The sequence below is a fragment of the Podarcis pityusensis genome, assembly GCF_964106645.2.
Source record: "Podarcis pityusensis genome assembly, chromosome: 3".
In the NCBI taxonomy this organism is placed as follows: domain Eukaryota; kingdom Metazoa; phylum Chordata; class Lepidosauria; order Squamata; family Lacertidae; genus Podarcis; species Podarcis pityusensis.
Window position 1 is genome coordinate 68,128,490 of NC_138026.1, and position 27,069 is coordinate 68,155,558.

General features: G+C 40.8%; 1 protein-coding gene across 1 annotated transcript in view; it reads right to left on the reverse strand.

Annotated features, from left to right (window-relative positions):
- Nucleotides 1–2,461: 2,461 nt before the first annotated feature.
- NOX3 (NADPH oxidase 3) overlaps nucleotides 2,462–27,069 on the reverse strand; it is a 29,223-nt gene continuing 4,615 nt past the window's right edge. The window contains exons 5-14 of the mRNA XM_080998385.1: nucleotides 24,038–24,183; nucleotides 23,149–23,330; nucleotides 22,169–22,298; nucleotides 15,056–15,148; nucleotides 14,209–14,462; nucleotides 9,618–9,780; nucleotides 7,685–7,831; nucleotides 6,338–6,462; nucleotides 4,680–4,829; nucleotides 2,462–4,603 (exon numbers count right to left, since the gene is read on the reverse strand). Coding sequence (XP_080854511.1) covers nucleotides 4,703–4,829; nucleotides 6,338–6,462; nucleotides 7,685–7,831; nucleotides 9,618–9,780; nucleotides 14,209–14,462; nucleotides 15,056–15,148; nucleotides 22,169–22,298; nucleotides 23,149–23,330; nucleotides 24,038–24,183 — 1,367 coding nt within the window. The 3' untranslated portion in view covers nucleotides 2,462–4,603; nucleotides 4,680–4,702. The remainder of the gene's footprint in view (nucleotides 4,604–4,679; nucleotides 4,830–6,337; nucleotides 6,463–7,684; nucleotides 7,832–9,617; nucleotides 9,781–14,208; nucleotides 14,463–15,055; nucleotides 15,149–22,168; nucleotides 22,299–23,148; nucleotides 23,331–24,037; nucleotides 24,184–27,069) is intronic.

Below are 27,069 nucleotides of genomic sequence, written 5' to 3' on the forward strand. Positions count from 1 at the left end.
CCAATATTTTTATGTTACATTCGTATTAAGACACTCCTTCTTCACCATAGTGCCATTACTTGCAATGAGGCTGCTCTAGAGTAACTAGATCTAAGGAGGTTGTGACCTCAATACTGCTGTTTCATTGTTCAGATGGTGTCCCCAAGAGTTGAACCTAAATGTTAAGATAGAAAGGTACATGTGAAAGACTTTCATGTCTCTCTACCTGGAAATCTAAATCATTTTTGTAATACTTCGGTGAACTTAATGCTTCTCCCTTAACACTCATCCATGCAGGAGAAACTGAGCATGTGATTAACCACTTGTAGAATGACTGAAGGGAATTTTAAGTACTGTAACAGTCTAGTTGTGCTGGTCATGGGGACTATGGTGTCACTTCTGTCATTATGATAGGTTGAGCTCAAGCCCATGAATCAAGTTTGTGACTACAGTAGTACCTTGGGTTAAGTACTTAATTCGTTCTGGAGGTCCGTTCTTAACCTGAAACTGTTCTTAACCTGAAGGACCACTTTAGTTAATGAGGACTCCCTCTGCCGCCGCACTGCCAGAGCACGATTTCTGTTCTCATCCTGAAGCAAAGTTCTTAACCCGAGGTACTATTTCTGGGTTAGCAGAGTCTGTAACCTGAAGCGTCTGTAACCTGAAGCGTATGTAACCCGAGGTACCACTGTATCTGATTTCTGAATTGATAATGCTTGCTTCAGTTGACAGAACTTCCCCTGCTTAACACTGCAACTAAATACTTAATGCTTTTGAGTAGTCATTGGGATTAATGAATATGGTCAAGTATAACCACAAAACTGAGACAAAAGGAAATATTTTACTCCTCTGTTCATTTTCCTTGCTATCCCACTGAAAATCCATTCATGCTGCAACAATGATTTTTGTATTTCTTGATGTTATAGGATGCGACCTGCCAATCAATCTGGGTTATACTCCAATAATTCTCAGATATTGCCCATCATCTGTGGAAGGTCTTGGAGAAGCGCTGTAACCCTGTACCCACGTACCTGAGAGTAGGCACCACTGAACATAATAGTAGGTTAGATCTGAGTTGATATGTATAGGGCAGAACTCATATAATGCCCTATCACAACCCAACAGTATTGTATTGTGGGTTGTCTGCGCCCAAGGCGAGGCAAGTGCTGCACCCTGCACCAGTGGACTGGGTAACTGGGTTGGAGGCATGTGCCTGAGGGGCGCATGTGGAGCCCACGAGGCACATGGCTGCTGGTGCCGGCACTGCTGCTGCTGGTGGCCACATACCCTCTTGACTTGATGGCTCCAGCGCTTCCCAGCTCAGCCAGCCAAGGGGCAGGGCATCCCTTTGCCAGCCACAAGGAGAAGGAGGTGCGACCTCAGCTTCTAAGGCCCAGCCCAGGCCCAGTTTGCCGCCCCATGGCTCTAGAAAGGGGCAGAAGCTCAAGGGAGCCTCTGAGAATTTTGTGCCCATGGTCACCACCCTTCTGCCCCCCTCAAGACTACACTACGCCACTGCAACTCAGGCTTCAAGAACAAGGTCTATGTGATGTTTATTTCAGTTCTGCAGCTTTGCTAAAGCTTCACATATCCAAAAAGCAAATTCATTTCTGTTTGTTATTTTGTTTTGCCCTTCATTCCACCTCACTCCAGGCACAGCTGCAATATGCACTCCTAAAGTTGTAGTCAATGGGTAAAATAGCACTTCTCCCAGCAGGGTTCTATACATCCTCATCCTATTATCCATTTCTGATTTCAACCGCATCCATAATAAAGTGATTTTCATTCAGTGTAAATACAGTTTCATTCTAGTCTAACAAGCCTCGCCAATCTTTCCCCCACCTCCTTCCTTTCCCCCCCTTTCATTCTAAGTCACTCACCCTGATACCAGGGAAATTCACCTCTCACAGTGATAACACTTCTGCTACTCAGTCAACTACAGCAAGGACTCAAAATGCATCTTCTGTAGCATAGCACATTGATTTGCAAAAGCGAGAATAAATCAAAGCAGTGAAGAGATGCCACATTGAGCTAGAAGCAAAAACATTACATCTTGTTGCAGGAGGCTGCCCTAAGTATAGGTTGTGGGGAATGAGAGCACGGTACTTCAGACACTATGCTTGTTGCTTCCTATATAGGCTCCATTAAAAGAACCACTCTGGATCTGTCGGAAATTACCGCTTCTTTCTTCAACCGAGTAGCAGCTGATCCTTGTTTCCGCACAGCACTCCTCTTCACAAAAGCTTGATGTTTCTTTCTCTATGAAATTTATATTTTTAATGTGTCAAGTTTCTCTGAGGTTCAGTACAACACTGAGACGAAGGGAAGCCTCCAGGCAAACCACCACGGAGATTCATTCATCACTTACTCTGTGGCTCCTGCCAATGCCCCACATTAATCATTTCATACAGAGGGGAAAGAAGAAGAAAAACCACATCTTTTAAAACTATTTGGAAATAAAGATATACAGCCTTAAACTCAATCATAGTACAACTGCGCCTTTTATAGCAAGCTTTCCATACAAATTCGGTCCCCAAACAGAAGATTATAAACTATAACTGTAGCGTTCAGTAATATGCAGGGTTTCTTGCTCTGTATACTCTCACTGGGTTTTTGTGTTTTTTTAGTGTTTTACCACTGCCTTGTACGTGCATGTATGTATAATGTTGTCATTTGTCTTGTTCATCTGGTGACACACATGGGATGTTTTGCACTTCAGGTTTTATTGCGTGGATCAGTAAACGCATTACCTGATCCCCTTGATCCGTATTTTACACCTCAGTACAACCGCAATGCCTTTCTTTTGTTTACTGCCGAACAAATCTACTGCTATTTATGTGCTAATTCTTTGGAGTTTTTATGGATTCTCCCCTCCCCCACACTTTTTGGAAACTTCACCATGAAGTATGTGAGTGTCAGGTTTCAAATACATATTCTTAATGGTTTACCAATGACCAGAGTAAAGAAAAACAGAACTTACAGGGAGAGGAGGGAAGTAGCAAAGCACCTGAGTAGGAAAAATGTTACGATCTCAGCTGGAATCTAAAAACAGATGGAGTTGAATCAGGTAGAGAGAAAAGGGGGAGCAGAACAGTCTGAAAGCATAGAAGGTAACTAATCTGGATCTAGGGGCACTTCCAGACTGTTACTATTTTCAGGTGGCATTCAATCACATACCAGGCACATTCAGGTTGTGCAATTAAAGCAGATTTGGAGCTCTTGTGTAGGGTTGCCATACATCTGGGGAAACCCGGACATGTCCTCTTTTTGAGCGCCAACATACTCATCTGGGCAGATTTTTACAGTTTAAAGGAAATGTCTGGTTTGGGGGTGGGGGTTGGGGGCTCAGGCATTTCAGGCACCCACACACCTCTTTCCCACCTCAGGCTTGCACTGGCTCAGGCTGTCCTCTTTTTTGCTCTTCAAGATATGGCAACCCTATCTTGTGTGACAAGCTTGCTCCCCTCCTCGTGTGTTATGTCTTTGTAGATTATGAGCCTGAGGGGAAGGACCTGAAACTGATTTCTGTAAGCAGTGCTGAGAGCCTTTTTGGCTAAAGGGCAGGATATAAATGCTGTAAAGAAATACATAATAAAGGGCGGGGGGATGCAGGGAAGCCTTGAACAATACATTTTCATTGTTAAAGATCAAACAAGGTTCAGAAAAACTTAGACCCAGTGCTCCTTAATAATTCTGAGCTTGCAAGCTTTGTGTTCCACGCTATAAAGATTTGTAACTGATTCAGTTTCATGAGATTGTGTATCTATGACCAAGAAGGCTATATCACTCTACAGAAGACCTTACAGGACAGATAGGTCTGGTTCTTTTGTTCCTATAAAAACTGCACAATAGTAACACATGTTGTATCTTCACTACCACACAAACCCGATTCTCATCCAGACCACCAAATGGAGTACAATTGTTGTTGTTGTTGTTAATGTGCTGTGCCTAGATGGTGGGACTGGAGAACTGAGGTTCTGCCCATCACTTTTTTATTCTAAGCATGATCTAAATGTATTAGCATTTATATGTATTATTATTGTTGTTGTTGCTGTTGTTTATTGATTTATATAACGCTTATATGCAAAAATGGCTTCTAAGTGGTTTACAGCTATAAAATCAATTATAAAATTTAAACATAATTAAAATACACAATAACAATTCCACCAGAGCATTTAAACATCCCTAATGAAAATATACAATAAAACAAGCCAGTTAAAAAGCACAACAACTGAAGCAGTTAAAAAAAAAAAAATCAAGTTCAGAGGAACGCTTGCCTAAACAGGTACTTCTGGGACCTCTCATATTTCAGCAGGGAGGGCATTTTACAACACTCGTGCTGCCACTGAAATACCCCACCTCCAGGTTACCATAAGCTGATAGAAAAACAGCCACGTCCCATTTGCTAATCCTAATGCTCATAGAGGAGAGGGGAAGATTGTTTTTCAGGTGACCTGTTTGCTTAGCACTTGTCTAACTCAGAATACGTGGGACTACTGAGCTGGTGAGAACTTCCCTCCACTACTGTGCTGTTGTTTTTAAAGCATCACCCTCACTCTAAGCAATCTCGGGTTGCAATTTATGGACAAAGTAAATTCCTGTACTAAACACAGAATGCTAAATGCTCTGTTTCAAGATGGCATAATTCCACCAAATCAAGAAAGAAAAAGAAAAATACACCAAACAGAGCTGTCAGCTACCGTTTCCAAAAGGGGTCTAGATTCTAGAAACTTTCTTTGTTGTAGTAAAACTGAACACCTCTTGGATCAGCAGAGGAATACCAGCTGCACTTCTTTCGAAGGGTTTGAGACAGAGATTTAGGTCCGCAGAAGAAAACACCAATGTTATTGCTGCCAAGAAAAGCAAGATACCCAGATTAATTTCAGAAGGAAAGAAAGGGGGGAATAATAATATGTAATGCCAACTTTATTACATAGCATGGGAAATATGTTTCCAGCTTCATGACCATTATTTGGGGGATGCTGTCAGAACACTGAATGGCAAGATGAAGTTTGCACTGCCCTGGAGCTTTTTTGTCTGTTTCTGAAAGTCACCCTTTGAAAAGGGTCATAGGGCTAAACATGCATCAAACATTTTATAGGAAAAAAATCTTTTAAAGCATGAACTATATGGACTTGAAAACAAAGACTTTATATTCTGTCATGTTTGTGTATCACAGCTGATTTCATGTGGCCTCCCAAGTAAATGGTTAGGCATCTCTGGATTAGGTAGTCCACTGGATAGATTCCATTTGAATCCTTACTTGGAAGTAAGGTTCACTTGTCTCAGTAGTGCTTATAGCTGAGTAATCAACTGGCAGGTAAATAGTGGGCACTGCTAAACAGGGACTGATGGGTCTGTCAATTTCAATTTCTAGTTCTTCCAGTCTTACATTCACTTCTCCACATTTCCACAACAGCTTGTAATTAAAGAAAACATTTTCATGAAAATTCACCAGCATTTTAGTGTGAATTTCTCCTAATACTGTATTGCTTGTATACACATGCTTGTATATAATTCTGCCTAATATACACATTTTTGCAAAGCAATCTGCCCTAAGATAATGCACTTTTCACGTTACTTTCATTAGTATATGCATATTCATGCAAACTGTATAAATTACTTGGAGAACTAGATTGCAAAATTTGAAGAAATGCAAATTTCAAATGATGGCTGCATTTTGGTATACACACCGTTTCAGATTACATAGATTCACCTTTAAATGCAAACTGAATTGAATTTCTCCCACACCCCTACTGCTGTTAAGAAACCACAAAATATTTTTGTTTATGTCCTTTTTCTGGGTGATGAAGACAAAATAAGCTGCAGTGACTGCTTCAGAGGCTACTGGGAACAAATAAGCCTTTTCTAAGCTTTTCTTAGCAAAACTCTGGAGTTCAACTTAGACCTTTCAAGCTGAGATGAACTAATAACATAAGAGCATTGTCTTTACATCCACAGCCAATTATGTTGGGGAACAAACACATCCTTGACATCGTAAGAAAAAGGCCTCACTGTTTATCTCTTTAATAACCATTTTCAAGGGAAATTAGTGTTACTTTGTCCTTTGTGCTGAACAATAATTGGATTGTGTCTTTCAATTATAGCTGGACAAATGCCAAGATATTTTAATACTTCAAATATTAGATTCTCCTGTCCAAAAATTAGATTTTATTGGCATTGTCTATCCAAGATTTCTTCATCTAAAGTTTTATTACACATAAAGATGCTTTCAGCATAAGAACTCAGCTCAAATTATTATTGAAAGTGTTATTGATAAAGTGGTACAATTTTTCTTCCCTACCTAGCTCGCTGGGGAAAATGCAGTATAATGACATTACTTGCTAATTTGCCTTACCTAGGATGATTTTCTGCTATATGTTTGAATTCTGTGTCCCAGTTTGGTCGTCCATAGAAGGTCTTTTGTTTCAAACCAGTAATTACATCCAACTTTTCATCATAATGTAAGGCAATATGAGTAGCCTGTATTGTTGAGAACCAAAAGGTAATTATTTGAGAACCAGCAAGTTTAACATCACCTTCAAGTAAAAAAGGAAAGGCTATAATCCTAAAATATGGAGGGACAGACTAAAAGAGGCACTCAAAAGTCTAGATCAGGGATGCCCTCCAAATGACCACTGACCATGTTGGCTGGGCTGATGGGATTTATATTCCAAGTTCATATTCTCCTGGGATAGCTCAGTCAGTAGAGCATGATACTCTTAATCTCAGGGTCATGGGTTCGATCCCCGCATTGGGCAAAAGATTCCTGCATTGCAGGGAGTTGGACTATACATGACCCTTGTGGTCCCAACTCTACAGTTCATAAGACATCTTCATTAGTTATGACCGTGGTATTGTTGCTCTAAATGTTAACATTCTGTGGATGTTTCTGTAATCGGCATCCATTGTGGACCTGCCCAATCTCATGAGTGGCATGTGGTGCTGGCATGCAGACTTTCCACATTAGCAAGCAGATTCACATGGGTAGCTAAGCTACATACATTATGCAGCATCTGCTCAAGGTCAGCAAGAGATAATGGAATTCTGTAGCTATGCCTCCCTTCCCTCTTCTCTTTCCCCATCTCCCAGCTGCATATTCATACCCCTTAACCCTTGCTTCCAACCTTGCATTCCTTTCTTTATTATCACAGTGGCATCAATTTGTGTAGCAGACTGCACAGTACTTGCCCTGGTCATCAAACTCCTGAAAGATAACCCCAAATCCGTCCCCAGTGCCTTCCTGTTTCAGTTAACCAAAATAGTTAGTAGAGACAAATGTACAAGTTGTGGGAGAAATTGTGAAGTGCCATAAACAGAAATTTAGTGGACAGGGTGGCACTGCCATAAGGGGTTGGGAGCAGGCAGAGTCAAGGGGGAAAGGAAAGCTGCAAGGAGGGAGAGGAAAGAGCAAGAGAAGAACTAAAGAGAAGAGGACTTGGGGAGCGGTTGCAGATCTGGCTGCCAATCTGCCAGGGCTTGGGTGCTCCTGCATCTGCAGAGAACCTGGCATCAAGTGGTGTACCTGGGACTACCGTGGTAAATATAGTTGGAATGAATACTTTCAAAAGACAAATGTTACAACTATTCACTCTAAGGAAGCTACGCTTTATGTGATTAGGCATTCATTTGATTACTGTTCCTTAGGCTGCAGTCCTGGAAAAGTAAGATTCAGTAACTCAGTCCCATAAGATTTCATTTATACCTGACTTTCATCCCAGCCAGTAAGAAATATGTGATAGCTTAGAAAATGGGCTTTCCCTTTCTCAGCCATTTGTGCTTCCAGCAAGCACAGGAGATCAGCAAACCACTCAAAGGCAGATGGATCTCGGCAAATCCAATAGAAATAAACCTGTCAAGGGAAAGTAAAACAATTCAACAAAGTGCAAGCTTTCATCGGGCGTCCTATATGGCTCTTAAATTATTTATTTGGAGATAAGTAGCTAATCTTATAGCTGGCTACTGTGCTCAGGTGTAAATTTATACTTGATTTTCTATCCAGCATTGACGATGTAGAGTTTTTAAACATACTCCAGCAGTCATTCATATACAGTTTAAACGGATTTTTGAAAATCACAGCCACTGCCTCTAAGGCACTGAGATGTAGACATTCTTAATGCTCCATCTAAACTGTTTCCAGTAATATGACAGCACGAGGGACTTGGACCAGGGAGATTTGGTTCAAATATCTGACAAGCCAGGATGCTCTGGCAACTAATATAAAAATTTGGCAAGTTTTGGCAATCAATATAAGAATAGTAACCAACATTTCTATAGCACTTCTTAAGTGTTCAAAGCACTTCACATCCTTTACCTCAGTAATTCTTACAACAACCCACTGAGGTAGATCTTTATTTTTATCCATATTGCAGATGGCTGAGAAGAGTGGCTTAACTAAGTCCACCTAATGAGTCACATCTGAAGTAACATTTAAACTAGGAGCTTCCTGGACTACATCTCACACACTTAGCTGCTACATTGCACCTCTTTTTAGACTTAATTTTCATAATGAGTTCATGTACAATTACTATCAGTTTTCTGTCAGTAAAATGGGAGTTTCAGTGACACACCTCACAGCATTTTTACAAGGGCCAGACACCTGCCCTCAACGCATTACCGGTACCTTGTTTGTGGAACACATGCAGAACTGGAAAAAAGTGGGGAGGAATGGAAATGAATTAATAATTCACCTCAACCCCTATCACTAGCAGGGCACCAGCACTTTGGCATCATGAATACCAACTGACACAGTTAAACAACAACAATCCAGCCACTAGATATTACTAAATGCAGGCCATACAACCATATTTCAGGAATCAAATAAAGCTAATTCCCACCCCAGTGGGGGAATGGTTAGCATGAAAATAGGATATGGGTTATATCACCAAACTGACCAATATAGTGTACATCAGAGAAGGAAGATAATGCAACATGGTCCCCACAAAATGAAGTCTGTTTACCTTTTTTTTTTTTTACTATGCTATGAAGTTCAAGTCATAATCAATACATATGTTCTATTGGGTGAAATATAGTCCAGACTTCTAGAATATCTAGAATCAGTGTGGTGTAGTGGTTAAGAGCGGTAGTCACGTAATCTGGGGAACTGGGTTCGCGTCTCCGCTCCTCCACATGCAGCTGCTGGGTGACCTTGGGCCAGTCACACTTCTTTGAAGTCTCTCAGCCCCACTCACCTCACAGAGTGTTTGTTGTGGGGGAGGAAGGGAAAGGAGAATGTTAGCCGCTTTGAGACTCCTGAAGGGGAGTGAAAGGCGGGATATCAAATCCAAACTCTTCGTCTTCTTCTAATGTATTTATGCAGAGTTCAAGGCCCCATCTGCGCTATGCATTTAAAGCAGCATCACACCACAGTCATGGCTTCTCCCAAAGAATCTTAATACTATGGGCCATTTAGCTAAATGTTGAACAAAGGTAAGAATAAGCAGCTACAGATAGGATTTGCCTAGGAAAAAGCCAGGCAGCTTTTCCTCCCTTACACAGAATGCCACAAGTTAACAGAATTAGCTGGAAGGCAAGTGGCTAGTACAACCATGATGGTTATTTACTGAAATGATCCCCCAAATGAGCAAGGGATGCAAAGCATATTTGCAAATGAAATATGTAACCACAATACTGATTACCTTTTCCAGTCTCAGTCCTGTGCTTAGATTACAGCACTTATACCAAATCGATTTCAGAATGGAAGCAAAAGGAGTGACTCCTATTCCTGCTGCAATGCAGACACTAATTTGATACTGAAACGCATCTGTTGCTGCTGCTCCAAAGGGCCCATCCACAGCTAGTCTGTAACAAGAAACACTCAGCTAAAATTAGAAGTCTGCCACTGTTCAGAGTTTTCTTTTTGTTGATTTAAGTTTATGTTGATTTTATTTTTCTAATACAGTGGTACCTTGGTTCTCAAACACCTTGGTATTCAAATGCCTTGGTTCTCAAATGCCGAAAAACCGAAGTAAGTGTTCCAGTTTCTGAATGTTTTTCGGAAGCTGAACATCCAATACGATTGTCGGCTATTGTTTCCTGGTCACTTGCGCCAATCAGAAGCTGCGTCTTGGTTTTTGAATATTTCGGAAGTCTAATGGACTTCTGGAACGGATTAAGTTGGGCGCTTTTGTTTTTGCTATTTATTTTGTGGTTTTGTTTTTGAGGTTTTTTGGTTAATTTGTTTTTGTGACTGTGTGGAACCCAGTTCAGCTACTGATTAATTGATTGTGTGTCTGTGGAAATGAATAAAAAAAAACCCTATCTAAACAATGACTATCATCAGTGCAGGTAAGAAAAAAAAGTTAATTTTAATTTTTATCATCTACAATACTGTCTTATTTATTTTATAGTACAGTACATTGATTATTGCTTTCATTTTGTGGATCAATAGTCTCGTTAGATAGCAAAATTCATGTTATATTGCTGTTTTAGGGGTTGTTTTTAAAAGTCTGGAAAAAATTAGTCCATTTTGCATTACTTTCTATGGGAAAACGTGCCTTGGTTTTGGAACACTTTGGTTTTGGAACAGACTTCTGGAATGGATTAAGTTTGAGAACCAAGGTACCACTGTACCTGCTATTTTAATATACGGATTACTAACTGTCATGGGTAAATGGAAGAATGGTGGGATATAATTTTTAATAAATACATAAATAAAATATGTTAAAGGACAAAATAGAATCGTTCCAAGATGATGACTTGGTTATATTTGTTACAACAAGAAGGGCACAGTTTTCCATGGGTGCTGCTTTGCTATCAAATAAACTATTTAGCAGAAGAGAGCAGGAGGGCTATGTGCATAAGGGCTCTGGCCATTTTATTTAAGCATGCAATTGCAATTTTAAGGATTCCGGCAATCTGATTAGTGACTTAATTGCATGGCCAAATTTAGTGAGAGTATTTGCATATTTAATTATGATTTAAGAAAAAAAGCATCCTGCTTTAAAAGTCTTATTTTCCATAGTGTGCAAATCAAGGCACAGAGGAACTGATTTAATTTTGGAATGTTTTTAATCAGTTTGAAAACTTCTTGCTATGCTATGCGGTGAAGGAATGAAAAATGTGAGGGTGGGGATAGAATTAGATATATTAGCATGTAATTCATAAATATATGAAAATGTCTGCATTAAAAGGAGCATTCAGAGCAAAATGAGCTTGCCACCAATTCAGGAAGGGAGATTCCTTCTTCTCTTACACTGCTTCTCAGTCCTCCTGGCTAGATAAGTCTTTTTCCTACGAAGCCACTTGCTCTTGAATGCACACAACTGGTGCCCGACTGTCCATTGTTCTTTCTTAAATGCCATGCTTAAAATCATCTAACATCTATTCTACTTTGAGGATATTTTGAAGACCTAATCCCTGATTCATTGGATAAAAAGTGGTTTAGTGACATAAACTCAGAAGACTTAAAATTCAGGATTTGGATTTAATATATAGGGTTTATATTTTAATCCTCTCAGGGGCAATCTGGTTAAAAAGAAGAAGTTAAGGATAGTTAATCATACACAGGAAGCTGCTTTATACTATCTTAGACTATTTGCTCAGCTAGCCCAGCATTGTCTAATCCAAGGCTGGAGAACAGCAGGCCTTGCCATTTTCCAGGCCCTCTTCCTAAACTTAATTCCTTCCCAATCCACACACACTCTAGTCCAGGCTTCCTCAACCTCGGCCCTCCAGAAGTTTTTGGCCTACAACTCCCATGATCCCTAGCTAGCAGGGCCAGTGGTCAGGGATGATGGGAATTGTAGTCTCAAAACATCTGGAGGGGAGGGCCAAGGTTGAGGAAGCCAGCTCTAGTCTCAGGCTACAGCCCCAATGGCCCTGTTTTGTGCCCTCCTCAAGAGCTTTTTAAAGGGACGCGGGTGGCGCTGTGGGTTAAACCACAGAGCCTAGGACTTGCCGATCAGAAGGTCGGCGGTTCGAATCCCCGCGATGGGGTGAGCTCCTGTTGCTCGGTCCCTGCTCCTGCCAACCTAGCAGTTTGTAAGCACGTCAAAATGCAAGTAGATAAATAGGTACTGCTCCAGCGGGAAGGTAAACGGTGTTTCCGTGCGCTGCTCTGGTTCGCCAGAAGCGGCTTAGTCTTGCTGGCCACATGGCCCGGAAGCTGTACACTGGCTCCCTCGGCCAATAAAGCGAGATAAGCGCCGCAACCCCAGAGTCGGTCACGACTGGACCTAATGGTCAGGGGTCCCTTTACCTTTTGCAAGAGCTTTTTGCCTGGTTGAAATGCTTCCCTGAACTATAATTAGGCCTCTCGCTAGCCTGAAAGGATGACAGAAAGATTTGGGTGTGGGGAGGGGAATGCGACACTATGTCAAAATCTCTGATGTTTACTGTACAAGGGTAAGAGTCATACCTGTTGCTCCATCTACATTTGCTCTGACCCCACCCACTACATGCATGTGGCCCCCAGGAACAGGGATGGCGGGGGAATTTGATTCATTATGCGTTTAAAGCCAAATCTATCAGCCTCACACTTTCCAAAACAAAATGCAAACAGCCTTTGGAATTCTCACTTATCCAAATTTTGCAGTTCTCCAACTCATCAATGCATATATTAGGGAAAAGTCTGCATAAAAATGAAGATATCTATGAAAATAACATACAAAACGCATTATATTAGGTGGGGATTGTTTGCAAGAATGGGTCCATGAGTCAAAACTGCATGGAAAAATGTGTTTATTAGGAGATATTAATGCTAAAATGCTAAGGGATTTTCTACAGGTTGCTGCAGAAATGCAGAGAGCTGAATTTAAGATTGGAACATGGAGAAATACATAATTATATGTCCACTAAACAGGGTGAGACATAAATAAAAGAGAGAAAACAAAAAAGAGAAACCATTTCTAACTTTCAGTAAAGATGTCTGTGGTTTTTTGTTTTTTGTTCTTAAAAAAAGATTGGAAAAATGAGAAATCGAGAGAACCAAAACTGGCTGGTCCTTCCACCCTACTCAGGAGGCTGTCCATGAGGGAAGGAGGCCTGAAGAAGGATCCCCACCCCAATCCAATCTGACCGGCAGAAGCTCTTTAGGATCTCAGGCGGAGGTCATCTTTGCCTCCACCTTTTACCTGATACCTTTAACAAGAGATGTCCAAGGCCTCCTTGCAAACCTTGTTCTCTGAGTTCCAGTCCCTTTTCTACACTGGAACCTGGTCATTTCCTATCAGGGGTCCTTAGGCACCTTTAACTTTCTCTAGACTGCACCTCAGTTCAGAAGGTATCCCTGACTGGTGGGGGTTTTATGAATCATGATATCGCGTCAGGTCTCATGACATGTGCCAACTTTTAGGAAGCTGCAAGCAGACGGGAAGAAGATAGATTTGTGAACAACTTCCTGAGAACAAAAATGACAGCATCCAGCACCCGCTGCAAAGATTGCCTTGTCCCAGATACCCTGTTAAGTTGCTGGTACTATTTTATAATGATTAGGAAGAATGAAGAAAGTTTATGGCAAAGCTGGAAAAAAAATTGCAAGTATGCTAACAAGCAAATAAGAACTGGCTATAGAGCCAGAGTAGATTCAAAAAGTTTTACTTCCAATCCGGGGGTAATTTATTTTTATCTCTTTTATCCTTTGGTTATTTATAGGCATTGCAGCAAAAACAAACATTTCTGATTTTTAGTTAAAATATCTATCCTCTCCCTTCCCATTCAGCATAGTGGTAAGCATACATATTTACTCAGAAGTAAATGCTATGGAGTTCAATGGACTTACTCCCAGTACTTGAATTACAGGGGAAGGAGGCATTGCCTTTGTGATACTGTTTTTTAGAAAACTATGGAGGGACATGATTTTGCTAAAATTGGGAGGTAGGATCTGTGGATTTCATTAAGCCCCCTGCTCTCCCCCGAAACCTGTCCCTTCCCCTATAAGTGAAGCACTTTATGAACCTTACAGTTGCAGACTTAAACAGTTGCTTAGCTTTCCTACTGAAAACCATGGAATGTCAAAGTGCTTAGTGTTGGCTGGATCATGGGCATATCAAATAATATTCAATATCTTTTCCAAGTAGCATGATTTAAGCAGTCCTCCTGAAGGAAAACATTAATATATGGGGTTTTTTTCCTCCTGCCAGTGAGACTTCGAGAATGCTGTGTTTTACTACATCTATAATTATAATTTATACTCTGTTTCGATATGAGGGAGGGGGGGAACCCCTTCACAAATTGTTAGTTAATCAAAACAAAATGACAAGTATGCAACAGTGCAGTTAGTTATCAAACCTTGGCAGCTTCCAGGGCTCCTTAAAGGTTTTCTCCTCTGCTCCAAAGGCGCTGAAAAGGGCTTCTGTCCAATCCCCGACTGACCTTATGTGTACACTGAAAAAGTCGTCTTCTGGGGCTGAAGTGAGAGTGAATGGGTGCCATTCCATCTGTGAGATAGCGGGGCACTGGAGAAAGATATACTGACCAGCCTCCATCTTAAAGCCACGTTTTTTCATATGAAGCTCCAGAACTCCAGAGGAATGAGACACCACCTAAGCCACAGTCAAATGACAATCAGCACACAATATATCTATGAACCTAAGGAGCTTTCTTATACCAAGTCCATCTAGTTCAGTATTGTGTACACTGACCAGGAGTGGCTCTTTCCAGGGTTTCAGGCAAGGAACTCATGGAACTCACACAGCCCAACCTAGAGATGCTGGGGATTGAACCTGCATGCAAAGCAGAGGCTCTACCACTGAATGGCAACCCCAAAATAGTCCTGTGCATCAACAAGGAGTGTAATAATAGATGTGACTCAGCCGATTTTCAATGGGCAAATATTAGCTACCATTTGCACCTGGTTGCATGACTTTTTGCTGGCCACAGCGCCTCCATATTTTTCACATGGTGATGATGTTGCATACCTTGCAGTTCAATTTCCGACTTGCCGTTGCAGGAAAACTTTTTTCTTAACAGTAAGGCAATATTGAAATGCTCATGTATATGGTAATGAAAATGAACCCACGAACAGAATGTGCAAAACACCAACAAAATATTGAATACAGAACTTTCTACTGATGAAGCAATATAACCATACATTTTTATTTTAATACAGATAATAAAGCTGATACGACATACACACCTTTGTAACGACAACCTCTTGCTGAAACCTCCAGAGCCGAATAATTCTTTCACAGATGTACAATATCACAGGGCATAAGACCCACTTCCAAGCCTGTTGGGGATCATATAAAGAGAAGTTTTAATGCATATATAAGCTTTAAATTTCTGATGGAAACCACTGCAGGCACTATGTTATTTCAGTCCATCTCCACCTTGCCTTCAAAGAGGATGCTAAGGCGGGCAATATACCCAAAATTCCTAAGCAAAGAGGAGGAGTGCTTGCCAAACACTCCACCGCCCGACTGACGGAGAAGAGAATGCAGGTTTCCATCTTTTCAACAGGGGCTGGAAACTTATGGCCCATGAGCCATACTAATAAATTGAATTTAGCCCACTAATGAAACAGAAGCCAGTGCAGCTCTCTGAGCAGGGTGTGTAATATGCTGACAGGGTGTCACTCCTGTCAGTAATTGTGCTGCATATTCCTTAACTAACTAGGTTTCCAAGGAAAGTGCAAAGAAAGCCCTACTTAGAATGTGTTACAATAATGCAATAAGGCCGCGGGTGGAGCTGTGGTCTAAACCACTGAGCCTCTTGGGCTTGCCAACCAGAAGGTCAACAGTTCGAATCCCCACGATGGAGTGAGCTCCCGTTGCTCTGTCCCAGCTCCTGCCAACCTAGCAGTTTGAAAGCACACCAGTGCAAGTAGATAAATAGGTACCACTGCGGAGGGAAGGTAAACAGTGTTTCCGTGCACTCTGGTTTTCATCACGGTGTTCCGTTGTGCCAGAAGTGGTTTAGTCCTGCTGGCCACATGAGCCGGAAAGCTGTCTGTGGACAAATACCAGCACCCTCGGCCTAAAAGCGAGATGAGCACCACAACCCCATAGTTGCCTTTGACTGAACTTAACCATCCAGGGGTCCTTTACCTTTATCTTACAATAATGCAATATTAAAGTAAGTAATGCCTGGACTACAGTAGGGAAACAGTGAGAAATGGAATTCCCTACCTGTTCATTGTTCAGAGTCCTGAACTAGAAAAAACAATGGGAGGCCTTTCCAAGCTTTTGGAAATCAAGGAGGGGGTGGGCTGTAGAGGGTCCATGGTGTCAGTGGTGGGCTCTGCCAGGGCATAGGGCTTCTTGCACCTGCCTAAGCATGATGGTTGCTGATGCAAGCCACCTTCAGCTATTCAGGGCATGGATCCTATTTGGCTCAGAGAGCATAAATGCATGCTCCGTGAAATTGTTGCTTCTCTTTTTCTGACACAGGCTCTCTAGATTGGATTCTTGAACCTTTAAGAAGAGAGAACCAATTTCCACTCCCTGATTCTGCTGTACAATTAGCAAAGTTTTCTAGTATGATGCATTGGCCAGAAATTGACCCAAAAAGTTCAGTTATGCTGAAATGACCTATTTTTATTAAATTGATTGGGCTGTTTTATTGTCAATAATTACACTTAGCAGATCTATGACATCAAGTTGCTTAGACCTCAAGATATTATAGCTGATAATTGCACTTCATGGTCATATATACTGATCATCCTATTGATCAAATGTACTTAGCTGACCATATATATTAACTGGTCATTCTGTTCAGCTTGAGCTACAACAGCTTTAGATAATTAGATATAATGGAAGATGCAGGATTTTTTAAGACATGCAAGCATTCATTCTCCCGTTTTAGTTTTAGTATCGGAAAAACAGCTTACAATGGCTTATTTTAGTCAGCAGAGGATATGCAAAATAGATGTGCTTTCATTTATTGACTTTGCAACTCAATTATACCAAAGTACTTAGATTTAAGTTTCTCTTTAATTAATACTTTATATATTAATAAAACCAAGAATAACAGTATGCAATAGGGAGAAACACGGGGCAGTTGCCCTAGTCTGTATCCAATGCTGAATAAAACTAGATCATGTAGCTGTTTGCAAATACTATTGTTTAATATTTGTTCTTTTAATTCAGCAAATTCACACATTACCATCACATTTTTTTAAAACTCTCATTATTAAAGGAGCTGATTTATATTCCCACATCAGCAATGCACTGGGTGCAAATGAATGGAAAGACGCTAGTTCCAATTCATAATAATTAAAATAATCATTCTAAAGCCCACAATTGGGCAATACGTATTGTTATCAGAACCAACCAAAGTGATGCAGAATAGTTGTCTATAAAATTCTTGAACCATTTGACACTGCAGGTTTTCCACATTTTTCATTACCCTCCTCCCCAGTTTTCCAGAGTATGGTACCATCGCAGAACTGGTTGCAATAATTTCTGTTAAAATTTGACACTGATGACATTGAGGCAAAAAAATACACTTGGTTATATCCACAGGGGATGTTTTCACTAGCAGAAAGAGGCACCTGATTTTCAATCATTTTCCCCTGACCTACTCAAGTCTCATTTGTCTTATTCCACCCCATTCCAATGGGTCCCTCAAACATCAAGGGCCATGGTTTGGGGGTGGGGGTCACTTACAAATCGATAGTGTCCCAGTTTATGGAATGATATGCTTTTTCCAACCAGTACAAAGCCGTCTGAAGTGACTTGACTGGGGGAAGAACTATGTGGTGGGAGCTGCCCTGTCCTCCTGGCCTGGACATTTTTATCAGCTGTGCTCCTAAATCCAATCTGGGGTATTGGATGTTCCCAGGAAGGAGCCAGAACTGCTACTGACTTTGCAACTTAGCAGTCATACTTGAGGACAGGAAGTTAAAGATGCAAAAAGGTCATTTATGGCCCACAACTCTCTCTAGCCTCATTGCATGGTGATGCATACTATAGCATTGCCCTCTTGTCTTGAATGAATTGCCTTTTTAGTTGCAGTCTTTGAGACTAACAAATTTATAATGGGCTAAGCTTAAAAGGACTCTAATCCATAATATTGGGCCATATGAAACTTGTGGGTCTTTAAGATGCCACAAGACTCTTCACTGATTTTCCTGTGACAGCCTAACTCGGCTACCCTCTGGAACATTAGCTTTATTTTTATTTTATATAATGAAATTTATATACCACTTGATTACAAATAGAACAGCTAGGTGGTTTAGAAAAAACAAACCCAAATAACCACATTGTCAATAAAAGATAAAGTTAAAAAAGATGAACTATTTTAAATAAAAATACTATCTTTAAATAAAAGATAAAGTTAAAAAGATAAAGTATTCTAAGCAATCCAAAATATAATTAAAACCAACAGTTAAACTAAAAACAGATTAAAGCACATGTCAACTTCTACATGTCTGGCTAGGTTTGCCTAAAGTGTTTTTTAGCAGGCATCAAAAAGTGTTCAGCAAAGTTACCTGCTTGATATCAAGAGACAGGGAGTTCCAAATTGTGGGTGAAGCCATACTAAATTATTGATTTCTTACAAGTGCAAAACAAGTATTATGTGATGCCTGTAGGAGTGCCAGTTCTGCAGTTCAGAGTGGTCAAATGGGCATATATGAGGTAAGATTATCTGAGTGCCACAAGCTTAATGCTTGCACTAGGGAGTCCAAGGTGGCACCACAAGATCAAAGTCACTCCATTGCATCGACATTCTTCAGCATAATAGGGTTGCTGCTCAGGCTATAACTCATCTCAGCAGAAGTACTGGAGGTAAAATATTGCTCTGGCTTAAGAAACTGCAGTGGTGCAAGTCACCGATGAAAAGTAAATCATTGGCCTAATTACTAGCTACAGAAAAGGGAAAATCAAGCGTCTTTCTTCTTTCTGTTTGTATTGCACAGACAGAAAAACCCTGCTGAGGAATTTTTAAACTATTTGATATCCTCCCTGAGAATTCAGCCAAGGCTTTCAAATATGCTCCTTTGATCCTTTCGCAAGCAGCTGTAGAAAGTGCTATCTTTAAAGTGTTCTTTTTGTTGGAAATGAATAGTCTTTGATGACTTGTTGAGTGACCAAAGCTTCTTTCCTTGTATTCAGGACACTTGCCTTGTGCCAAGGTGACAAATCCATTAGTCCTGACATTAAATGATATTGGACAGGCTGATGATGGAAGCTGAGGATACAGGCTTTAGTACTCTAAAGGTAGATCACCATCACTTGGAGGTGAACCTGGTCAAATCTATGAAGTGTGTTTCTTTTATATATGTTCTAAACAACCAATAACAGTTTAAATAACATATGAATTATTTAAAGAGATGATTGACTTCATTCCTTGGCAAGCTTGCTGAATTCTCCATTTGTGACACTTTTGAGACCCACTTTAGACCTAATGTTGTTGGCCTTTTCACTGTCCTGGAAACAGGCATTTCCATTTCAATACTACTGTATTATTATTATTATTATTATTATTATTATTATTATTATTTCCCCAGCCACTCTGGACGGCTTTAAGTGATACTGTTTAAGCAATACTGCTCATATAGGCTTTGATTTACACCTTTGTGTGATTTGATCAGTGTTGACTCGTTACTCTCATGTGCTCAGAGAGATTAATAAAGTTGAATACCAAAATCCTCCAGGAAATATTCTCCCAGAGTTTGCTTGTGGATGGCTTAGTGTTGGTGTTGTAAATCAGAAGAGTTGGGTTTTGTTTTTTTAAAACAATGACCTGGTGACAGTCAACCAGACATCCTTACCCAGTGCTGCCATGGCACAGGAAACAAATCTTGAAACTCCTTAAGGAGTAAGATAGATGGCTGTAACATTCATTGCTCATTTAACGTTCACAAAGACTTCTTTGTGAATGTCTACATTGGGAATGTGGTAAGGAAAGCTTCCTTCTTGGACATCCTAAAATCTATTGAGTTCCACTCAGAGGAAATCTTCCAGGAAGCAGTGAATGATCTGTAAAACTAAGTGGTATGTGCCAACATTGTGTTTTCCCAACTTCAATGTGTTTGTCATCTGTTTCATAGACCAAATCATCTTAATCTGGTATGACTTTGAGATTAAAGATCTATCAGCATTCAAAACCATGCAACAGAGACTGGTCCTCCAGCCTCAGTCTGCCCTCAACCTGCCTATCTTCTTACTTACTATCAGTCCAGAGCACTGGCTGTCAGCTTCCTCCTCCTTAGACTCAGTGTTGCAGAACTCAGAGGAGGTTGCTCACAAAAGTAGAATTAGTCAGCATTGCAAGTCATTTGCTCTGGCTCCACCTACCCTTGGTCACCTTGAGTTCCACCCTATTGGTCCCAATGGGCCTCAGCCACCACTGAAAGCACAATGAAGCATCAGCTATGAAACTAGGGAGATCTGTCGATCTATTAATCTATCTACAACACAGAAAGCTGCTTTATGCTGAGTCAGAGCATTGGTCCCTCTAGCCCAGTGCTGTCTACAATGACTAAGCAGCTCTCCATAATTCCAAGCAGGGGTCTCTCCCAGTCATACCTGGAGATGCTGGAGGTTACCCCTGGGACTTTAACCATGTAGAGCAGGTGCCCTACCACTGTCACAGCACTTCCCCAATCTTGAGTACATTCCTTTGGGTGTGCAGGGAAGGAGACATGCCTCACTGATGTTATGCTCATTAGTTTCAGTGCACGGTATTGCAAGACAATGGCTGTCTTTATTCACAGTATTTATTTCTATGGAGACACTAAGTTTTTTTGAGATACATTAATATGCATGCAGGGTAGCAGCAAATAATAGTTTTATGTGGGAACCAATCTAGGTCAGTCATTACAATCCTTCTAAGTTATTGATGTATTTTTCCCCCATTGTATTTTAACATAGTAATTTTATTCCTGCTTTCTTTCTGCCCAATCCTAATCTTTTGTGAATAGTAGCCTAAAAATATCTTAATAAATGTTAGATTTTTGTCACTCAAGCATGTGACAAGCATGCACATGATGGTTACTTAATTACCCCCTGTGGATTTGCAATCTTTGGAGGGTTTGTTTTTGAACAAGATTTCAAACTCTCAGACAGCTTACTTTTGTTTTCTCATTTTGTTTTTTTTTTTTTGTTTTTTAAATGCCTTGACATAAAATATTGTTCTTTGCACTGGGTGGTCAGACTGGCAACCTTATTCTAATCAGAGAATTATAGGCACAATATGACACATAATGAAATCATCTAACAGCTTGGAAGGCATTATTGGCAAAGACGGTCAAGCAAATTAATTGGGATTTTTAAACAGGTGCCACTGCGATTCATTTTATACAGGAGGCACTCTTGTTTTTCTACAACCTTGTAAACAGAGCAACACTCTTCGGGCTCTTCCAGATGTGTTTTGTGAAGCCCTATAGATGACTTATTCTGAAATATCTTAAATAATTCCACAATATTTTCATTGTGTGGAAGGTGCTTTGTGCAGTTTCTCACTTTTATATGTGGCAAGGTGGTGGTAGTTTGAGCAATTTTTGTTTCATGGCATTTCCCTACTTTTTCTGACAGGAGGCCTGTCAATGCAGTCTCTAAAACGATGGACAGCTCAGACTGACTCAGTAAACCAAGTACAGTGGTACATCGGGTTACAGACGCTTCAGGTTACAGACGCTTCAGGTTACAGACTCTGCTAACCCAGAAATAGTACCTCGGTTTAAGAACTTTGCTTCAGGATGAGAACAGAAATTGTGCTCCAGCGGCGCAGCGGCAGCGGGAGGTCCCATTAGCTAAAGTGGTGCTTCAGGTTAAGAACAGTTTCAGGTTAAGAACGGACCTCCAGAACAAATTAAGTTCTTAACCTGAGGTACCACTGTAGTTCCTGCTGTCTATTCTCCTAATCTCCCACGGGGTCAGAATTATATCATATCACATGTTATATGCAAAACAACAACATCAACAACAAACACTGAAAGGGGTATCAATAATTTGGGCACATGCTCATAACTCTAACATTTACTGCTTGGTGGAATGAGGGAGCATAAGGCACAGAACATCTCTCAATCTGAACCAGGTTTTCCCAAACTTAGATCTCCAGCTCCTTTTGGACTACAGTTCCCATCATCCCTGACAACTGGCCCTGCTAGCTAGGGATGATGAGAGTTGTAGTCCAAAAACAGCTAGAGACACAAGTTTGGAAAACCCAGATTCTGAACAATTCCCTCCTTGGAGTGGAGTGGAGGAAGTGCAATCACTCTCTAAGAAACAGCAAAGTAACAATAACACTTTTAAAAAAACCTGAAAGGGCCTAGAATGAGGGAAGAAGCAAGAGTCATTCTTACCACAGGGTCATTGCCAGAGAACTGTGGCAAAGGACATTGACCTGATGTTTCCCACTCCGAATAATGATCTTTGCAGTAAGTGACATTGTGCAGCAACAAACTCTGAGGGGTCTGGCCACGGATGAGCTGACTAAACAGAAAAAGAAAAGCGTTATAAAGCTAGAGCTGAATAAAAAATGGTCTTCGACATTCCCTTTTCACTTGCATTACCATCAAAAAGTCCCTCTGTGAATTAAAAATCTCATGAGCCTTTCTTTTAGCACACATGGAATAACACAGTGGTGGTCAGCAGTGTCCATCACAATGGGGCAGTGCCAACAGTGGCATCTTTGCTGCCAGTGTGGTGTAGTGGTTAAGAGCGGTAGTCTCGTAATCTGGGGAACCGGGTTCGCGTCTCTGCTCCTCCACATGCAGCTGCTGGGTGACCTTGGGCCAGTCACACTTCTCTGAAGTCTCTCAGCCCCACTCACCTCACAGAGTGTTTGTTGTGGGGGAGGAAGGGAAAGGAGAATGTTAGCCACTTTGAGACTCCTTCGGGTAGTGATAAAGTGGGATATGAAATCCAAACTCTTCTTCTTATATGGACAATGTGCCAGGGTAAAGCTGGGCAGCAATGAGGTCAGGGCTGTTCAGGCACGCTAGCGCAGCCAGTCCAGTGCTCCCCCCAGCGAACCAGGCAGCCTCAGCTTCACTCTTGCCCTGCCTCATTCTGGGCTGGCAGTGTGGTACCACCCCACTGTATCAGCCATTCCTGATGGTGGCAGGCTGGGGAAATTTGTGGGTAGGTTACAGCAGGAAGCAGGAGTGTTGGCCTCTCAGACTGTTTCTGTGCTGCCCTCAAAGAAGTCCACTCTCCATCTTGCATAAATTTATAATATGGGTGATGTGACTTTGGGCACAATCTGGTAGGAAAGCAACACACAAATGATGACTTCTGATGACGATGACATTGAGTCATATTGATGTATACTGATACTCACCCCATCCCATGGATAACTAAACCAATGAAGAAAACAACAAACAGGTGATGAGTATACCAGAACACCTCATAGAAGGACCTTGTGATGATCTCTGTAGATGAAGTCATGATCAGAATTAATGACACAGTGATCAGGAGACCTGTCATTCCAGCAGTGGTTGTTAGTATTTCAGTTATTGCATTCTTTTTTTTGGTGGGGGGGAGAGAAAAATAATAAAGTGGTTTTATAGGACAAATGAATAAATGTTGTAGCTTCAGCATAAAAATAAACACATGAAAGATTTGGGGCGTTTTAATCAGACATACTGGGTTGTTTCTAAGTATTACTCAGAGTAGACCGACTGAAATTAATGGGCCTAAGTTAGTTATGTCTGTTATTTTCAATGGATAGAACTAGCATTGGATGCAACTTATTGGCACTGATTATTAAAACTTAGGTTTGTGCTGGAAAGTGGTATAAATAATATTAGCTGCAATTTGTTTGCTTCTGTGAAAGGATTACAGGAAATGATATGATCTAAGAGGTAGCTGTTTTGCTACACTGGAGTCCTTCTGAGGGAATGAAATAGAGCAAGATTCAATGAAACAGAAAGGTAAGAATGAAACCCATGCAGATTAATCTAGCTGTAACTTTCTGAAAGGCAGATGTTAGGCAATAATGAGTTATACACATGGTGCCACGTTCTTCTTTCAAAATAAAGTGTGCTTGTGCAGACATTTGAAGACACTAAACATTTGAAGACTTTTTGCTTCTATTGTTTCTGATGTGTGTGTGTGTGTGTGTGAGAGAGAGAGAGAGAGAGAGAGAGAGAGAGAGCGCGCGCACATTTTCAAGGCAGGGGAAACAGTCCAATGACAAACACCAGCCAATCCCCAAAATGCCAACTTACCATGTCATAGTTCCTGATTGGGTTCAAGTAGGACTCATTAGGGCTCTTGCCAATGCCTGACAGTTTACTGCTTAACTCTCCTGCTTGTTTTGACTGGCTAAGATGGTATCGCTCTATGTTGATCAAATGTGCAATGATGTGAATGGCTTTGAAAAGAAAGAGTTGTGTAAAGTGAGGACCATAATATGAAATATTGGAAGCAAACAGATCCTTATTTCATGGATGAGTCATTGGGTAAACAATGGATGGCTAAACATGTATTCCCAGAAAAGAGCTGGGCAGCCTTGATGATGGTGATGACAAATATTTTTCCAACAATGGTCAGGTAATGAGTTATGTGCTTGAGAACATAGCTTGGTTTACCTTTTGCATTCAATTTTCTCTCTCTCTCTCTCTCTCTCTCTCTCTCTCTCTCTCTCTCGTGTGTGTGTATGTGTGTGAGAGAGAGAGAGAGAATGTCACAATATAAACCATGAAAGGTTGATATTACCCCTGAATATATATTTATACTATAAATCAATATAATACTGTTTCAGTTCAAATGTGATACATAACGTTCAAACATGGGGTGGTTCAGCCTCTCTCACTTTTATCTTTCCACTTTTTCTACAGCTCTCCTTATCATATAAAACCTGTGAATGCATGCAGGGGCCTGGTTTCATTCCCATAGGTTCAAAACACCAGAGTTGTTGTCCTATTCACTTCTGTGGAATTGCAGAGGAACAAGCACACAACATTGTCTTTCCCACTTCTGTGAATGAGGCTGCCCTTGTGGGCAACGTGCTGTTCAATTTACATTGAAGCCTTTTTGTGTGGAAGATGTGTAGGCCCCCACTTTTTTGCACTGTGGAGAAATGTGTGTGTTTGCCCATTGTAGTGTATAGAGCACCTCTTACATTCAAAACATGCCCATCACACGTCAGCAGCTATGGAAGAGCAGGCTATAAATCCAAGTCTATGATCATACATAAGTAGTTCATATGTGCTATTATTACTTTGTTGCACGCTAGTCTATAATTTTCCATCTATCTCATTGCTGGATTGTTTTATGGAGAGGGGGTTAGTAAATGAGCTGCAATTACAGGTCATTATCCATCAGTTCAGCATGTAGAGAAAGAGCCAAACAAGAGAGATGTCTTGATACATTTGGCTAATCTGTGTTTGTTCTCAGCGAAGCATATACAGCTCTTATTGAACTGGTGCACATACTTATTCAAGAGAGTAAAAGCCACTTCTCTGTCTTTCTGCATGCCTGTCTGGGATAATAGTTGCACTGAAGTTAGTCACCTTTTAATTAAGTACTTAAGCATACCCATTACAATCAGTTTCCTAACTTGTATTATATGGATTCTATTCTATTCATCGAAATGTTAAAATAGCACAATTTAAAATAAAACAAAAACATATTTTTAAACAGTTTAAAACTATCTAAAACATCTCTTACACTCAGATTTATTAATTTCACAGTTACCGTGCTCAGAATTTAACAGCTATGTCTTAACCTGCATAGATTGCCAATGCCTCCCATTATTTACACCTCTCCTATACTGTGATCGCCACCATCCTGTAAATTATTCCTAGTCCATTAATAGCTTTCATGTCTTATCATAAATGCATACATACAAACATAGTTAAATAAAATCCCTGTTCCATTCTTCCCAAGGCAGAGGCCCTGAGCAGTATCTGTGGACAAGAAATGTGTGTAAAAACTAGGGGGGAATCCCAACCTCTCAACAACAATGTTTCCCATGCATCACATAACCAGCTCTGTCTAAAGCAGCCTTTCTCATCCTGTGGGTCCTCAGATGTTGTTGAACTACAACTCCCATCACCCCTAGCTAGCAAGGCCAGAGCTCAGGGATGATGAGAGTTGTAGTCCAACAACATCTGGGGACCCACAGGTTGAGAACCGCTGGTCTAAAGGGAGCCCCATCTACATGTATAGGGTTTTCCTCCATAGGAATGAGAAACACGGCTGGGCAGTTTCCCCATCTTTGTGGAAGAAGCCCAATGTGTGCCAAAGTAGCTCTTTTCAGATCCAGTCAATCTGCATCAGCTGGGAGGAAAATCTCTCTCCTGAAGCTGCTATTTGTATTGGGAGGAAATCCCCCTTTGGGGGACTTAAAGTTAATGCACCTTTAGTTTGATACCTTGAGGAAACTAAAACAAGATCAGTTAATACATTTCTATTCCTGGAATGACTTGTTAATTAAAAGGGGGAAATTGTGCTTTCTTCAGGAATCCATTCTTATGATGAAAGAAAAGTGGTATGTTGCTGGGCTGATAGAGAAATATAACTCCACGCAGCACTGCAATGTGTTCTGCATTCCATGCTCTTTTGAGGTTTTGAGCAGAACAAAAATTCAGCTGACTGATCCTGGTGGGAAGTGTGCCATCTTGGAGCCCTTCCACAGTCCTTCTTGAAGGCAAGGGAGTATCAACAGCTGCTGGGTAGAACTCTTGAGCCACTGATCCTATTATTTAGAGTCATCCCTTTTGCATTGGATCTGCATTGTATGCAGAAGGAATGGATCAGAGTTGATGGTTGGGTACAGGCGACTTCACACTTACATGAGGGTTACAATCGCAAGTATCGCACATATATGTGAAATCATGTATAGTGGGGAACAGCATCTAAAAAGCTTGTAAACACCTTCTAAACCTCTGGAACCCTGTGAAAATTCCCTTTAAAAAACCAGCAGCACTTCCTAGTCTTTCCCCCCATTCTTTTCACACCATTTTCACAGCTTTTGTGCTCTTTTGGGGCCATTTTTGCCCATTTCACACCTTTTTTGCAGTTTAAATCGAATTATTTATTCATTTCCCAACACCACACATATACATGGTTGTATGCGAGTTGAACGTGTGCAAGCAGGGAGTTGCCTGTATATCAAAGAATGTAATATGTCTTTAAAAAAACGGGGGGGGGGGGGTGTTTAGTGAATGTATGGGAGAATGTTTATTTATTCAATGGCTGATGATAAAGAATGAATCTGAGTGCCAAATTGTTGGTGGGAACTATAGAGGGCATC